General features: G+C 41.4%; 1 protein-coding gene and 1 non-coding gene across 4 annotated transcripts in view; one reads left to right on the forward strand and one right to left on the reverse strand.

The window, feature by feature from the left end:
* The window catches only part of Cfap221 (cilia and flagella associated protein 221), a 122,873-nt gene that overhangs the window by 59,336 nt on the left and 46,430 nt on the right, over positions 1 to 17,107 (reverse strand). For all 3 annotated transcript variants that reach the window (XM_063258946.1, XM_063258947.1, XM_063258945.1), the window contains exons 8-14: positions 12,866 to 13,025; positions 10,024 to 10,144; positions 9,827 to 9,938; positions 9,522 to 9,630; positions 7,524 to 7,611; positions 4,584 to 4,673; positions 3,167 to 3,265 (exon numbers count right to left, since the gene is read on the reverse strand). In XM_063258946.1, coding sequence (XP_063115016.1) covers positions 3,167 to 3,265; positions 4,584 to 4,673; positions 7,524 to 7,611; positions 9,522 to 9,630; positions 9,827 to 9,938; positions 10,024 to 10,144; positions 12,866 to 13,025 — 779 coding nt within the window. The remainder of the gene's footprint in view (positions 1 to 3,166; positions 3,266 to 4,583; positions 4,674 to 7,523; positions 7,612 to 9,521; positions 9,631 to 9,826; positions 9,939 to 10,023; positions 10,145 to 12,865; positions 13,026 to 17,107) is intronic.
* LOC111754240 (small nucleolar RNA SNORA2/SNORA34 family) lies at positions 15,860 to 15,996 on the forward strand. Its single transcript, XR_002788941.1, has one exon. It is a non-coding gene; the product is annotated as a small nucleolar RNA SNORA2/SNORA34 family (small nucleolar RNA).

The following is a 17,107-nucleotide window of genomic DNA, read 5'->3' on the forward strand; positions in this document are numbered from 1 at the left end:
AATGTAAGAATTTAAGAGGTGTGTTGCCCAAGACCATGGCCATAGGGACTTTATGGTCTAGTCAGTGGGCCCATTCTGGATAAAAAAAAATCAGAGTATCTTCAATCATTGTCCTACACAATATATGAGTTCTGAGGCTCTCTTATTGCAAGAGTAGAAAGAATACTTTCTTTGTTTTGCATACATCTAAATAGTAACGCTTCCACTGTGCTGTTCTCTGGGCTTGGGGACAAACTAGATGGGTGATTCTATAGAGACAGGGCTGGGACCAAGCATTATGCTGATTTGCACTACTGAGATTTGCACCCAGAGCTTTGCTGTGCAGGTGAACCCTGCTATACAGAGCTGGGGTGGGAATGCTCATCCCTTCCACAACAAGCACACTTTTTTCTTCTCTAAAGAACTCTTTCATCTAAAACATTAAATGGCTAGTTTGTGTGTAGGGGGAGACAGCAAGGTGCAAAAAATAAATCCTGCCTGCAGGGGCTGATATTCATAATATGGTGGGTAATAAAGGGAGACAATGAATCCTTACTAGAATAAAGATGCCAAATATCACATGAAAATCAAAGAGGGTAAATGCGCTAGGGCCGGCTGTGGTGCCAAAGTGGAGGATCCACCCGCATATGCAGGGAGGGTGAAGGAAGGCCTCTCGGAGGACACTTGATAGCAACCTGCAGTGATAAGGGGACAGAAGGATGATGGGAAGATCTTGGAAAAAGAGTTCTGAGTGCAAGAAGCAAAGGTTCTGATCCAGGAACAAAGGAAAAAATATTCAAGGGAAGAGAAGAATTCAATGTGGTCTTGCAGTTGTGATTAAAAATTACATTTTATTCTAATTGTGGTGACAAGCTTTTGAAAAGTCTTAGCTGGGAAAAGGTATGGTCATTTCTACACTTTGCAAGTCCTCTGCTGCTGTTTGGGGGACCTATAGCTGTGATCCATGTAAGAGGTGGTGGGCTGTGGCTGTAGCTGGACAGACAGCAGGGAACTATTGGGTTAGGGACAGACCAGCACACAGAACTGATGGACTGCCATGCACATGAGAGAGACGGGGGCATCATTCATCCCTGAGAACAAAGCACAGAATTTTGGGTAACACTTTCGCCAGGTTGGAGGGCTTTCTGAAGGAATAAAGTGGTCCCAACAGTGGTATAGGCTCTTGCTGGTGTTAGCACATGGTCAACAGCCACGTCTTCTCCCTCAGAGCACAGCTTTATGCCACCTCTTTCAAACACTTTCTGTCCTTCCCAAGTATCTTGTGGCTACCCTTACTCTGCACAGATAGTATGACTAGCGAGCTCAGCAACATTAGCTTTACACAGGTTTGGAGGTTGCTGGGGAGGTTACTGACACAAAGGCATTGACATCTGCAACCTGAGAAAGACAACTTGCAACCTGCACCACTAGAATGCCTTATATGCACTCACTTATTTAATCTTCACCGCAACCCTATAAAGGGTCTAAGACAGGTATAAGCTTTATCTTTAGAGTTCAGATGGGGAAACCAAGGCACAGAGGTTATATCACTTGTTCAAGATTAGAAAGCTCATAAGAAGCAGCACCAAGAATTAAGCACAGGCAATCAGTCACCAGAGCCCAGATGTCACAGTTTGAGTCTGGAATGTTCCTGCAAGGCCCAAATTCTAGCAGCTTGGTTGCCAGCCTGAAAAGCTACTGGAAGGTGGCAGAACCCTTAGTAGGTGGTGCCTAGTGGGAGGAAGTGAGGTCACTGGGGGTGTGTCTTTGAAAGGGATATTGGACCCCAACACTTCCACCTCTCTCTTTTCTTTCCAGCAGATTGTTTCACCAAACAGTCCTCGCTATGATGTTCTTCCTCACCACAGGCCCAAAAGAGCAAAGCAAACTGACTATGGACGGAAACCTCCAAAACTATAAGCCAAAACAAACTTTTTCTCCTTTTTAGTTGATTATCTCAGGTATCTTGTCACAGCAACAAAAAAGATGATGAACACACTGAATCTTAACCACTGTTCTGCCTTGCTTTAGGTGTGCTCCTGCACCTTAAGGAAGCCACACTTTAGGGATGAGAAATCTACAGGTAGCATTAGAAGCCAAAGGCACCAAGGAGATTCTTCTTGCAAAGATTGTCTCTTGGAGGAAAGGTGGACTTGAGCTGGCCTACAAGACAGGAATGGACCCACAGAGCAGAGATGGAGAGGCGTTTTAGTTGAAGAATGAGAGTAGAAACACAAGTTCCTACTAGGGAGTAAGGTGAGGAAGAAGGTGAGGGTGAGGACCTGAGGGATGGTGGGCAGCTGGGAGATGTGGCTGCAGCCAGACAGGGAGCTCCCTTGCACCCTGCACTGATGCTACAGAGTCCAAGTCTTCACTTTGTCAGGCAGCCTCAGAGATGTGGTCCATGGGTGACTCGAGTGGGAGTGAAGCCACACCACAGACACGGCCTCTTTGAAAGGGAAGCTGTAAGCCTGATGTCAGGGACAAAAGCCCACTGGAATTCTCAGCTGTTCTCTCTTTAAACAACTGACCCAAACTGCATGTTTCAGAGTTATCATGAGTGCCCCCCCGGAATTAAAGACACGTGACCCCTAACGTGTACATGGATGTTCACAGCAGCACTGCTCATCATTGAGTGAAACTGAAAACAGTTCGGATCTCTGTCAATAGACGAACAGATAAAGACAATGTAGTCTATCCAAAGAACGGAATATTACAAAACCATAAAAAGAAATGAAATATTGATACATGCTGCAACATTAACCAACTTGAAAATATGTTAAATGAAAGAAGCCGGTCACAAAGGCATGCATTTTGTGATTCTATTTATATGAAATATTCCTGAAGGCAAGTTCATAGGGATAGAAGGTGGATTAGTGGTTGCCAAGGGCTGGGGAAGAAGGGAATGAGGAGTGACTGACTGGTAATGGGTCCTGATCCCTTTTGGAGGTGATACAAATGTCCTAATACTACAGTGATGATGGCTGCCAAACTTTGTGGACATACTAAGATCTATTCAGTTGGGCACTTTACAAAGGTGATTTTTATAGTAGGTAAATTGTATCTTTATAAAGATGTTATTTTTTAAAAAACCAGTGTTTGATTTCCTTGTGCTGAATGACTAAATAAAAACTCCAGCTGAATCTCTGGTGATCACTGCTAAGGCCCTCACTTTGCTGAAACTTACCTTGCACACTGCTTGTTGAAATTGCCTTTGTGCTCTGAACCTGCTGAGCCAATTATTATTAACAAGTGGGTCAAAATTAGGTTTCAAATCTATGGCATTCTGTGAATACAAAACATAGGCACGTTTCAGATTTAAACTTAACACCTGGCATAAGCATTTAATAATTATGTTTTATTGTTTGATCACAAATCAAGTTATTATTAATCCGTTCTGCCATTTAGTGAGCATTTACTAAGCGCTTTTAGTGTACATAGTATTATGAGGAATGTTTTCAAAGTTGGGAACCAAGAGCAGAAAATTTCAGTTTTAAGAGCTTTACAGTCCAGTTAGGCAGCTCAGCAAATGCCCATGACCCCAGAAGAATAAGGTCACAAAGAGATCAGTCCGTAGGGCAGGGTCAGTACTGCCTCCAGAGGCAAGGACAGGAGACTGAGACCCAGCTAGAAAGGAGGCTTCTCTGTTTGGTCCTGTGTGCCCCGTGCCAGCACCCCTTACACGGGCATCCCAGTGTGAGGGCCAAGGGACATTGAGTGTGGATGTGTGCTAGGGTACAGCGAGCCCATCAGAACCCCAGGGCCTTCAGGTATTTGGGCAGGGAAACAGCAGGATAGAAGTTATGGGCAGTGTATCATTTGCACAGTGTGGGCTGTAGAGGAGTGGGAGGAGGAAAAGGCACATGAACAAAAACCTGCTGGGCTAGTCAAAGGTGAGACATGAAAGTGGAACTTGGTGATGGCCTTGTTGGAGAATGACGGGTGAGACTTTGTGGCCTAATCCAATGAGAGGGAGAAGAAAAGAGGCAAGAATGATTCAGGTATGGTAAACCCAAAGTGAAGGTGATGGAGATGGGGAGGTTAGGAGGAACTGTTTTCATTGCTATTATTAAAAGTTGGAGTTTTAACCCAAACTGTCACATGAAAAAAAAGGAGAATGGATACTACTGCCACTTTATATTTGAGGACACTAAGGCATCATGGCTAAGAGGCTTGTCCTGAGTCCCACATCTGTCACAGCTGGAGCTGAACTGTGGCTTCTGTCTTGGGACCTTGCATTTCTTCCACCAAGGGGTGGGAGAGGGTGGACAGAGGTCAGGGACTCACTTGGGGACCTGCAGGCGGCCATGAAGACCAAAGAGAAACAGGAAAGAAGACCAAGAAAGAGCAAGCAGAGGTGCAGAGAGGAGGATCCCAAGTATGCGATGCTGCCAGTTTCAAGGAAAATGTTTATTATAAGTTCTGATACTTTATTTGAGAAGAGAATGTATAGTAAAAACAAAACAAAAAACTGTGACCCTGAAGTAGTAAACATGATCAGGTATTTCTTGGTAAAGGAATATCTATAACATCATTTAACATTTTCAAAAATAAGCATTTAAAGAACAGCCAAGGATTAGAGTATAAACAAAGGAGTCACTCACCTCTTCTAGATTGCGAACAACCCGTTTATGGTTAACTTCTGTCTTGAGTCGCTGAAATTCCTCTTCCGGTACAGGATCTCCTCTATCTAACTGGGTTTTAATCATCAAAAATATTAAAGTTGAGGAAAATAGCATACAACTTTCACTTTAACACTGATAGAACCCATTGAGCTACTGGTCAAACCTACTCCTGGAGCCCTGGATAAGTGGTAAAGACACAGGAGGTCATTTAATACTCCTACCCCCTGTTGAGATATGGGGGATTTTTATAGAAGCAAGGACTCAATACTTTTTTAAAAGTATATATGCATATAATCAGAGGGTAATATCTCTGAAAATCACTTGCAATGCACTTAAAATTCACAGGAAGGATTTTATGAAGTCATAATTATGGCAGAACGTACATTATAGATTTCATTGAAAAGAGCCATAATGTCCCAGAAAATTTTTAAGCTCCTCAGAATTATCCAAATTATCAGGTTTTAACAAAGGCATGTGGTGATTCCTTCTTTTGTCTTGGTAGTTGAGGTCGATAGGTCTTTCTGGGCTAAAGAGCGATCACAGCCTTCCTTGAAATGAATTCCCAAGTAGTTTCCCTCATCAACCCTGGGTATGCTGGGATGATGGCCCCTGGGCTGTTTCTTTCTCCCAGGAATGATCAGTGACTCCAGAAATGGGCAAGCTGATATGGGCCAGGGTCTACATCTACCAGCCCTGTGAGAAAGGGGATTATGTATTCTGCAGATTGGATTAGTTTTTGTTTTGTTTTTTGTACTGAGCATCAAACTCACAGCCTCTTGCTTTTCAGGCAGGTGCTTAGCCACTGAGCTAAATCCCTGGCCCCAGACTGTATTAGTTTTTGATTATCTGTGGATTCTATTCTTAATTTGTTGGATGACTTTGAAAACTAGCATGGCTCCTGGGTATCCTGTTTACAGTCATTTTTAAAGACTTAATTAGAAGGAATTGATTTTGATCACATTAACATCCTATTCAGAAATAAGATAGAATTATGGTCAGAAGGGCGGTAAGCTGTCTAGCTCAGATTCATATGGAGCAAGAAGCTGAGTCTGAGACTCAATTTTACAATTCAGATTTCATGGGGGAAATGGTCCAAGAGTAAGATAAAAACAGCAACTTAAAGAAAAAAGTTGCCAAAAACTGTTGACTAGAGTAAAGAAAAGGAGTATTTATCATACTTTCATAGAGACTCTATTTATTTATGATAAATATTTCAGAATTTAATGTTATCTTACTGTCTCCCCTGAGTAAACTCATCCATCGTCCTTGAGGGTCTGTGCCATCCAGCTGTGATACTGACCCCTCATCTAAGACCTCTTTTTCTCAGTTTTGTGCCATATACTTCAGGTCTCCATATGTTCCGGGCACTAGGTCACTTGCCATGGCCCATCTGCTGGACAAAGTCCCTTGAACACACACGACATAAGCATCTGGCACATTTGGGTTCTCAGATTTCCAGGCTCCAGGACTGCCCGGGTACCTGCTCTTTCTTCTGCTTCCCAGTAAGTGATGCTCAGGACCTGACCACTTCTGTCCTGCACACACTGGCAGCCACAATCTTAATGCTCACAGTGACCTGGTTATGGCACATCTGTATCACCTTCTTTTTATTAAAGTGTTTAAAAATAGAATTGCATTGTGGATATCGGAGAAAATATTTAATATTTTTTTCAAAATAACCTGCAAAGAATCAATCACATAGAGCTACATTTAAATAACAATCTAGTACTTGTCTTTTCTAAATGTGAAGATTTATCAGTATAGTAATTTTATAGTCTTCTGTTTGTTTTATGAAAAATAAAAATATGACAAATTTATACAAACATCTGGTTTGTGCTCCAAGTAGAAGAAGAAAAATGAGATATCCAACAAGATTTGTTTTTTTCTAATCCCACCTAGCCATGATACCAAGTTAGTCTCTCTTAAACTCACACTGCTAAGCTTCATGATCTATTAGCGGGTGAATTGTGTCCCCACAACTCATATATTGATACTCTAACCCTTGGGACCTTGGCATGCAACTGTATTTGGAGGCAGGGTCTTTAAAGAGGTGGTCAGGTTAAAATGAGGTCATATAACTGGGGTCCATGCAAGAAGAGATTAGGACTCAGACGCGTGGAGATGATGGCCACCTTGGAGCCAACAGACAGGACTCAGAAGGAATCCGCTCTGCTGACACCTGAACCCTAAAGCAGCCTTCTGTTGTTTGAGCACCCAGTTTGTGGGACATTCTTACTGCAGCCTCAGCAGGCTAATACAGTCTGTGATGATTCTATGAGTCCTATCCATTAAGTCCAAGCCCCTCGCAGGTGGTGTCCTGGCTGACCCTTTCCATTCTCATTCATATATGCCCTGTGCTTCTACCGCTATGGATTCATCTCCAGTCTTCTCTGCACCTGCCCTGGTGTACTAACCATCTCCACATCATGGTCCATGACAAGGCCACAGATATTGTGCAGTCCCACATCTCCTGACCCTGAGCTCACTGATACAGTCCTGCTGTGGCCCTACTGCCCTCAGCCAAGCTGCCCTTCTCAGCCCAGCCCCTTGGGTATCTTTGACTTGGGACTGGCACTGGTGTGGTTCCCAGGTATGTTTCTAGGCTTCACTGATCCCTGTGCTCTACAGAACATGGGACAGGTGTACATCACAACCAGAGTTACAGCCTAAATTTGAGCCATTCTCTCCGTATGACTGACTTTATCCTCTCACTAATTTTCAAAATTGTTCCATGATCTCACTCTTTTCTCTGGTTTCTGAACCCTCCACATTACACAGTATAGATCTCCTATAATACCTTCGGTTTACAGTTAACTTGTCCCCAGTCTTCACCCTTCCCAATGTCACTATAAATTCTTTTTTCTCCTGATTTGGCATCTTGCATACAAAAAGGAATAACCAATTAGCAGTCATTCTGACCTTATAGTTGGTGTAGAGTCTTTGCTGCTCCTCAATAAGCTCTTTTCTAAATTTGAAAGACATATGATCTTTCCCAAGGTGCACCTGCCTGGGGAGAAAAAAGTTAACTTCCAGAACCCATCAGAAAACATAATCAGCTGCAGGATGGAGTGCATTTGCTATATTCTGGAACAAAAATGGGATGTTAAGGTACTAGAGGAAGCACCTTTGGAGAGGGAAGTTGTAGAAGCCCTAGAAACATCACTAAGGGGAACAATAAGCCCTGTAAAATGAAGCTCACCTACAACACATGCCAAAATATTTATGAATAAAAATCTGGATGCCTAACATCATTAGTCATTAAGGGAGGGCAAATCAGAGCCATGTGATAATATATCATTACACATCCATTCGGAAGGCTACAAAATAATGGTACTTTTAAAATAATGGAAAGCAACAGGCACTGAGAAACTAGAACCTTCATATGTTGCTGATAAGAATGCAAAATGGTGCAGTAACCATGGGAAACAGTTTGGGGGCCCCTCAAAAAATGATCATGGACAGAAGTTCTTAGAGGACTGAAATATATTCACACAAAAACCTAAAAACAACTGTTTATAGCAGCATTATTCACAAAACTGGAAATGACGAAATGTCCATTAACTGATACATGAATAAACTGAAATGTGAAATATACATACAAGGGAACATTATTCAGCCATAGATAGAAATGAAGTACTAGTCTCTCTCTACCCCTCTGCCTCCAAGTGACCGGTTGATCCAGAGAAACACAGGCTGAGATGATAGTTTTTAAAGTACAATATAACTTAATGCTTGTAGTGTTTAGTGTTTCATTGACTCTACAGGCCTCAGGCTGGTAGTCTGATCATCTATTTAGATGATAACAATATGTAAAATGGCATCATGGGGATCTCCTTCTAAAGGTGGTACCCATTGCTAATTCCTTGTTTTAAAGTCTTATGTCATTTTCATTGTTTGGTTTTATTCTGTTTTGTCTTGCTTGATTTTATTATATATGATGGCATGGACAGCTATTTCAAAGATAACAAGGTACATTAACAAGGTAGGTATTTTGGATTTATTATTATCTTGTTTTGAAGTTGTGAATTGTGTTCATTGTTCTGTTTTTATTGGTTATATTCTGTTCTGTTTTGTTTGATTTTACTATGTCTGATGGAATGGACAACTATTTTGAAGACAAGAGGTATTATGGTAGCCATTGTTGATTTCCTATTATCTTGTTTTGAAATCCTGTATTGCTTGCACTGTTTTGTTTTGATTGGCTTTATTCTGTTTTATTTTGCTTGGTATTATTCTCTTTAAAATAAAAAAAGAAATGAAGTACTAATACATGCTATGATGTAGATGAACACTGAAAATTTGGTGACAGAAACCAGCCACAGAAACACGAATCATATGATTCCAGGTATAGGAAACAGGTACCCCACAGGTAAAAATGGGTAAGTGATTGCTAGGTACTAAGGAATGGAGAGAATACCAGTTAATGGGCTGTATTATGAAGTCTGTAAAAATATGGAAAAGATTCCACTTTAATCACAGAAGCATAAGAATGTTCACATCTGAGTTTTAACCACTAGATTCCTTGTTCCTATCAGCTGGGCTCTCCAGAGAGCCCCCCTGGGCGACAGGGCAGAGGGCTCAGGGGCTAATGGTGGGATGAGAAGTGATGAGGTGAAATGGGGGTACCTAAGCCATTGAGAGTGTGTTAGGGGTGTTTCTACTTATGGTGGTTGGCAGGGATCAGGGTCTCTGCCTCTTTCAAATTCACTCCAGTTCTCCACTGTCATGTCACAAAATGGCTTGGTCATGTTAATTTATTCCTAATAGAAACTCATTCTGAAATACAAAAACTAGTTTAAGGGAAACAGTGATTGAATTTGCCAAAGGGTGTAAAAAATCATTACTTCTCATGCATAAAAGATAATCCCTTAAAAACAATCATACTGCTACTCAATAACATAATTGCTCAATATTTACCATTTAAGGTGATTTTCCATCTCTTCATAAGCGGTTTGTCTGACTTTCTGTTCAAAGAGCGCCTCCTTCATCTGTCTTGTTTTTGACGTCTCTGTGCCTTGGTCCAAAACTGAAGGCAGGAGCAAACAATGATTACCCCAGTAATCAAATCAGAACCATTTTCCAAGACAAAAAAACATTTCTAATGATGAGACATAGCAGCAATCTAAGTTTTCACAAATAGTGCTCATAAATAATAAAGGTGAAAAGGAGCAATTCTTTCATATTCTACCCAGAGACTGATTTATGGAGGATCAACTGGTTACCTTCTCTTAATTCTTTAATCCTCAGTTTTCCTGGTTCTTGGTTTAAAACAGTTGCCACAGCATATGGATTTGATAAGTCTACCGGAAATCTCAGATTCTGGTACTCGATTTCCTGAGAGACCAAATCAGTGGGAGAGTCAGTTCTCTGGTACTGTACTGTGTACTCCTTGTCACACTAAGGACTATGTCCACTTTACCTTCATCTTTGGAGGTGCTCTCTTTGCTGGTAGTTGGTGAAAGCTTATATGTCTCATTGCTTTTTCTGGAGGAACACTGACTTTCTTAGAAAGACTATTTAATCTTTGAAATTCTTCTAATCTATAGTTTAAAACAGATACTAAGTTAGTATAGAACAGCCAATAACTCCAAATTCCTATTTGCATGTTCCTTTTGATAATACCACAACTATAAAAAAAGTTCATCATTACATCTAAACTAGAAATAAATCTGTATGTTAAAACAGTGGTCTAGTAAAACTGATGTAATGTTGATACGTTACTGTATACTCACATACATCAAAATAACCCCCGATGACTGTTTTCTATTGCATTCTTAAAGAATACAATGAATAGAAAACATGACATGCTGAAAAAATGCTTTTCTGATCTAGCATAATTTATGTCTAGGCTACTGGCTTTCAACAGCTATACTGAGTAAAAGTTTTGCTTTATCTTTCTTGGAAAAGAATGTTTGGGCTCATTTTGGTAGCAGGAGCTTTCAAAGAAGAGGCTTAAGCCAGTAAGAGGGATTTTTCCTGCAACTGAAAATTGCCTTTGGACACAAGTACAGGCAATGCAGTTAGTAACCTGCAGGGGATATAGGACTGTGTTATATTGAGGAGCATTTTTTAAACACAATGTATGTGTGCTTGTTTTCCAGGATGAACTCTCATAACATTACAGAAGAAGAGCACGTAATACTAACGTGTTCATTCCGACAGTCAATGTGTGCTTGCTAAGCACCCACTAAACAGGCCTGGTTACATGGCATGGGGCGTGTTCCAACTATCTTACATTTAACAGCCTCCCCTGCAAGAGCATCTCTGGGAGGAAGTGCGCCTGGATGAGACACGCATGCAGCAACGTGCTACAGTGTGCAGGGTGAGGGTGTAGCTAGGGAGTGAGCTGAGTTCTGCATTCATATTCCAGCAGAGCGCTGGTGGCAACCCCTACTGTGAACATTAGGGAATAACAAAGCTTTGGTGGTGGGGAGAATGCCAAAAAACAACCTCCTAAATACCTTTCACTGCTAATACTGAGGAAGGAAATAAAAGTGTCTAAGAACATGGTAAACCAAAGAGTGACACCTGGAATTTGGCAGGACCAAATTCAGGATGTGAAACAGAAAGCAATGTATGAAAATTTCAGAGAACACTGCAGCCAGCATAATTATTTTCCCTTAGTGGTGAAATTTGTATGTTATAGTACTATTTGGAGCCTGAGGAGACATGCAAGTGTTAAGATACACTCCGGAAAACATCAAGATGTTAAACCCTATCTGGGAAACCAAAGCCTCATAGTTTAGAAATAGCGCAACACTGCATTTGGAATAGTGTTTCTGCCATACAGTGCTCTCATGTATTTACGAACACGTCTGGGATGGGCATGTGGCTCAGACATAGGGTATGTGTTTAGTATTCATGAAGCTCTGGTTTCTGTCCTCAGCATCCATAAATAAGAAGCAAAATAAAAAATAATACTTATGGGGGGATAGAAAAAAATACAACCCCCCTTGAGTGATGTCTTGGAAAAGCACACTTTTCCGACGTGTTAACACAAGACAGCAGGTGGCATCCGGTTTGCTTAGTGATCTGACACTAGAAAACCTGGCACTAGTTTTTGTTTGTATCAATTCTGTTGACATTACCTGAGTGATTTTATGGCTACAATGGCTACTTGATAGATTTTAGTTTAATGGTCCACGCTATTAACTGCTGATTGAGTTGGGCTATTTTGAAGTTTTAGGAAGAAAATCTTGATATAAACGTATCAAAAGCCATGGCTTTAGTTCATTTTTAAGGCTAAGCTGTTTCTCGACTTTTATATGCTTGATGATGCTCTATGTGTTATGCATCCATGTGTGAAGAGAAGAGGAAGAAAATGAAAATATTTGTCATTTTCAAAATAATTATCAGGATCTTCCAAGATTAGTATTTATGGCTACTTTTGTTTTATGTTTATTTTACAAAAACCATGCCTATTGGAAAAAACATATAATATTAACCAGAAGTACTGGGATGCAAAATTAAGAGCTCATACTCAAAAAGACAAGAAAGTCTGGCGTTAAAGCAAAACTCAGTCTCATCGCCCATCTTCACTCTTTCAAGACACCCCTGGGGGGCACATTTTCCTCTCTGCCTCGGTAATGTTATTTGCTGTACCTGACTTACTGCTTCAGGGAGGGAACTTCTCCTACCGGACTTTGCGACAGACACTGCACAAAGCCGGCACTTGGTTAATTGTAACATCATGTGGAAACTTTAAAAATAGTTCAGCAATTCTGGCCTTGTATAATTTAACTGGCAGTACTGTATGCATATGGTTAAAAACTCACACAGCACACCAGCAGTAATCAGTGCAAGAAAGTAAACCTCAAAAATTTAAAATTGCTCTCCACTTAATCAAACCCAGGGCCTTGTGCATGGTAGGTAAGTGACCTACCACTGACCAACACCTCCAGTGATCAAATCTCTTTCCTCAATCATTTCTTCCCCTCTTGGCAGAAAAAAACTCTCCTCCCAGCATAGAGCATTCTATGCACCGGTGTTTTATTTTAGAGCATATTTCACATTGGCTAGCCTTTTAAAACAAGTTCTGGATATCATTCTGTTACAAGAAAGAGCCAAAGAATGGAATGAAGATTTGAGTTTTGAAAAATTTTTTTTTTTTTTTTTTGTCTTTTTCGTTTTTACCGGTACCGGGGATCGAACTCACGACTGCCTGCTTGCAAGGCAGGCGCTTATGCCGCTGAGCTAAATCCCCAGCCCCGAAAAATTTAAGAATAAATAACAACAATAAAAAAATTCCAAAGAAGCCATACGGTAAGGCCAGGTTGGGATAGCACGTTCCGGTGAAGATGCATTCATATGGCTGAGAGTTGAACTGTGAAATCCATAACTGCATTTTGATCTGTGCAGTGCCATACTGAAAGGGTGTGAACTTTATAGTCACATCCGTCTTGCCATTAGCCGGAATTATTCCTGAGGAGACAGAAATGAGAAAATGTGATTCTCTGTCTTCTTGCCAAGTGCAGAGGCAGATACATGGGCAAATACATTCTTCCCGGGATAAGCATGAGGACTTCTATGATCTTTATATAGTCTTTTCATTAAATGCCTATGAGTCAGCTTCTGTATGTTTGCATGAAGCTCATTTATCAATCACTACTTAATCCTTTATAATAATTATTTAATTGTGCCAGTTATATAAATGTATACACATCAATCTACATTAGTGATTCAAACATAATTCCCAGAATTCTAATCTTTAAGTAAATTATTATAAGTCAAGGTTAATGCTGTAAGCAACAAAGAAAAGGTAGGAACACACATTCAGTGTTCTATGTTTTTATTTGATTTTTGCCTTTCAAGTCTCTCTCTCTCCTTCTCTCTCTCTCTCTCTCTCTCTCTCTCTCTCTCTCTCTCTCTCTCTCGTGTGTGTGTGTGTGTGTGTGTGTGTGTGTGGTGCTAGGGATGGAACCCAGGGTCTCTTGCAATACTAGGTAAGTGCTCTATCACTGAACTCCATCCCCAACTTTCTCCTTTCGAGTCTTGAAGATGATCTGCTGTTCCTTCCAAAATTAAATACCACACTGTACCTGATTCTTCATTTGTATCTCTGGTGCTGTGCCAAATGGCACAGTATCCATTAGTTGCAGGTTTTTTTTTTTTTTTCGTTCCACCCAAAGATCTGGTCAGAGCAATCAACGAACAGGTAAATATGACTTTTATTTTAAAGTAAAAGAAGAAAAGTAAATGGTAAAGAATAGTGAAATGTCCTACATGCAAGACAGCCAACTGCAGAAATACAAAGACAGCAGAACATGAAGATGACGGGGTGGTGAAGTCAGTGGGCACCATCTTTTATACCCTCTCTGGTCTGGTTTGCAGGAAGTTGTGCTGCTCACAAATCCCAGCCATGACTGACAGGTGACATTCTGTTAATCCTTTCTGGCTCGGATTATGGCCTGTTTTCTAGCCAGCCCCCTACACCCTAATCTCCTGCCGCTGTGCCAGTGGCCCTCTACGCACTGTAAGTCCCCAACAATGAAGGAAAACTAACAAAATGAAGAAGGATTGATATATGAGGTGCAGTGATGGCTAGTAGTCTCTCCAACTTCCATGGAGGGCTCTTTGGTTTGTTCCTAGATGACACCTTCTGCCCTGAGCATCTGGTCTTTCTATCACCTCACAGAGACTTTGCCCAATCATCCTTATCACTTGGCCTTTGCTCCTCTCTTTTGTTCTCCTCTGAAATCAGTATCCCTCCTTTCCTTCTCTTTTTGCTCAGTGATGATGTTAAGCATTTACTGTGTGCCTGATGTGGTTTTAGGCATTCAGGGATACAAAAATAAATGAAACAAAGTCCCAAATCTTATGGAGTTTGTATTCTAGTTTCAAAAAGAAACAAATTAATATAAAATACAAAGTCATAAATGCCAATGTGAAAAATAAAGTGAGTATGGGGCTGAAAGGTCCTTAGTGAGGAGATGCCCAAAGACCTAGGAGGACAGGGTCTTCTCTCTAATCTCATCTCTGGTTCCTGCTGCCTCAGGGTCTCCACATTTGCTGCTCCTTGGGGCTGGAAAACTTTCCTCTAATGTATTAGCTGCTCTGCCTGTTTCAGAGATGGTGAACTGTGGCACAGTAATAAACAGTTGGCTGTAGCACACATGCCCTAGGTTCACCATCACTGGACTACTTAAAATGATTTTGTTTACTGTCTGCCTCTCCTGAGACTAGAATGCAACGTGTAAGAAAGCAGGCACTCATACATTACTGCCTTCCTAACTGAATACACTGCTCCTGAATGTTGTTCGAGTGAGTCCAAACTCGAAAGACTTCCTCAATCTCTGCTGTTCATGAAACTCTTCTTGTCTCTCCATTCACTGGAAGCTTTGTTCCTCTAAGCTGTCACCAGCCCCGTGGGACTCTCATACTATGTGAAGTGTTACCTTTTAAACTTTCCTCCTCTCCATTAGATTGTAACCCCTAAAGGCAGACACCAGCTCCCAACTCTTTTATTTCCTGGATCCTTTGTACAATGCTTAGGTACTTGACAATTTCTTGAGCGCTGAAGATAAAATCATTAGATGACACCCACTAGAGACCTCAAGACAAGGACAGAGCAGAAGGAATCAGCAGGAGAGCTTGCGTCTACCAGCCAGCTGAAGACAAATTGAGGGGAAACCTTGATTCTCCACAATGCAGCGGACTTCAATATACTGTCCACCCACTTGTTCAGAAAATACACCTGTATCACCCACAGTTCACTGGGAGATTTAGTTTCAGCACATCCTATTCCTTATGCTCTAGTTCATTTACTTAAAAAAAAAAAAATAACAAGCTCTGGAGCAAGGGTTAATGTTTGCCTTTACCTGGCTGATTTATTTTTAAGTGCTGTCAGCTCAGACCTGATACACAAAGCAGACATGGAGATGTAGTCTAGGCAACCAGAGTAAACTGCTTTTTCTAGTCAGATGCCTGTTAGCACAGTTCTGTTACCAGAACACAGTGGCAGCTGACTGTCTAACGTGAACAGCAGCAGAAAGGGTGCTAAGCAGTCACATCTTACTGCTTGGAAAAACAGTGGTACAAAAGGGAAGGTGTTCCATGTTTGAAAGGAAGAAAGACATTCCCCTAAAGTAATTTAATTTAAGGAATCTAAACCATTATGTTATGGCATCAGTCCCATTTTATCTGCGGTCATTTTCAGATGGCTATCCTTAACATGACCAGGGATGGTGTTAAATTACAGGCCAGGGAGGGTGGTGTGCAGAGGTAGGAGAAGGGTGAGAACAAAACTTAGAAATGAACTGGCCCTGAATCAAGGCCAGCAGCTTCCTGACACTGTTGGTTTCAAGCAGGAGCCTAAAGAGATGTCTTTTTATGGTCTGTTGGCCATTTCAGAACTTGGGCAGTAAAATGGTCAATTCATTAGAAAGAAACAGCTTGAAGCAACACCCCCCCCCACCGGGCTGTGAGTGTGGCAGGTTGCGGTGGCCCAGGATGGGAGCCATCAGTGTTTACTGGGACCCACGCATGCTGGGTCCTGGAGCGCTAGGAAACCAAGCAACCCCTCACTGCCTGGTGAGCTGATGTGAGCATGGCAGGGTCCAGCGGCCCAGGATGGGATCCACCGGCATTTACTGGGACCCGCGCCATGCTGGGACCTGTGCCATGCTGGGACCTGGAGCACGGGGAAAGCAAGCAACCCCTCCCCCTTGCCTGTTTGGCTTTGTTGAACTTCAATATACATGAAGGTATAGATTAAAAAAAAAAGAAATTAACTAAAGGCCAAGAAAACTCTAGTTCATCAATATAATGTACATTATGAAAAAAATGTAACAGTGCTGAAAAATGCCAGTATGATAAAAATGAAATCACTGGCAGGAAATACCACTGTGTCTTTGCCTAGATTAATTTAGATAAAATATGTGCATAAATATGGGCAACTACTCAAAAGAGATGAATAAACTAAAAGCACATTATTGGTTGGGTGAGCAAGCCTGTAATCCCAGTTTGGGGGAGGCTAAGGCAGGAGGATTACTGTGGAGGACCACCCAGATGACTCTCCTTGAATGAAGAGCACTTATCTCCATTTTGGCTAAACCTGGTCAGTTCTCCATATACCTATATGTATAGAGCTGGCTAAGCCATTTCTTTATCCTATCATTGGCTTTAAAACCTCAACTGTTATGCAGATTGGTCTTTCACCACATCCTTTTCTCTGCGTATTGCAGAGGTGCTTTCAGGCCTGCTACATAACCCAGCTCACATTACTCATGTATTTCCCACCATTCTCACAGTCACTCATCTTCAAGACACTCCCTTCTTTGTGAATTAGTGAAATCCAGCTTGGGCCCTGGGTGGAGGCCTTTATTCCAGGGCAGCACCATCTTGGTTGGATTTAGGATCCCTGGAATCCCCATAACTATAAATACATCTTAATGTATTTATTCTCATCATGGGTTGCACTGGAAGTGGCAGATTGGAATTAACTTATTGGAATTCCAATAACTTTGCCATGGGATTGCAAATATAAACTTCCCAGACCAAGATGA

Source organism: Cavia porcellus, unplaced genomic scaffold, assembly GCF_034190915.1.
Source record: "Cavia porcellus strain 051 isolate PalLab524CR breed Dunkin Hartley unplaced genomic scaffold, mCavPor4.1 scaffold_12, whole genome shotgun sequence".
In the NCBI taxonomy this organism is placed as follows: domain Eukaryota; kingdom Metazoa; phylum Chordata; class Mammalia; order Rodentia; family Caviidae; genus Cavia; species Cavia porcellus.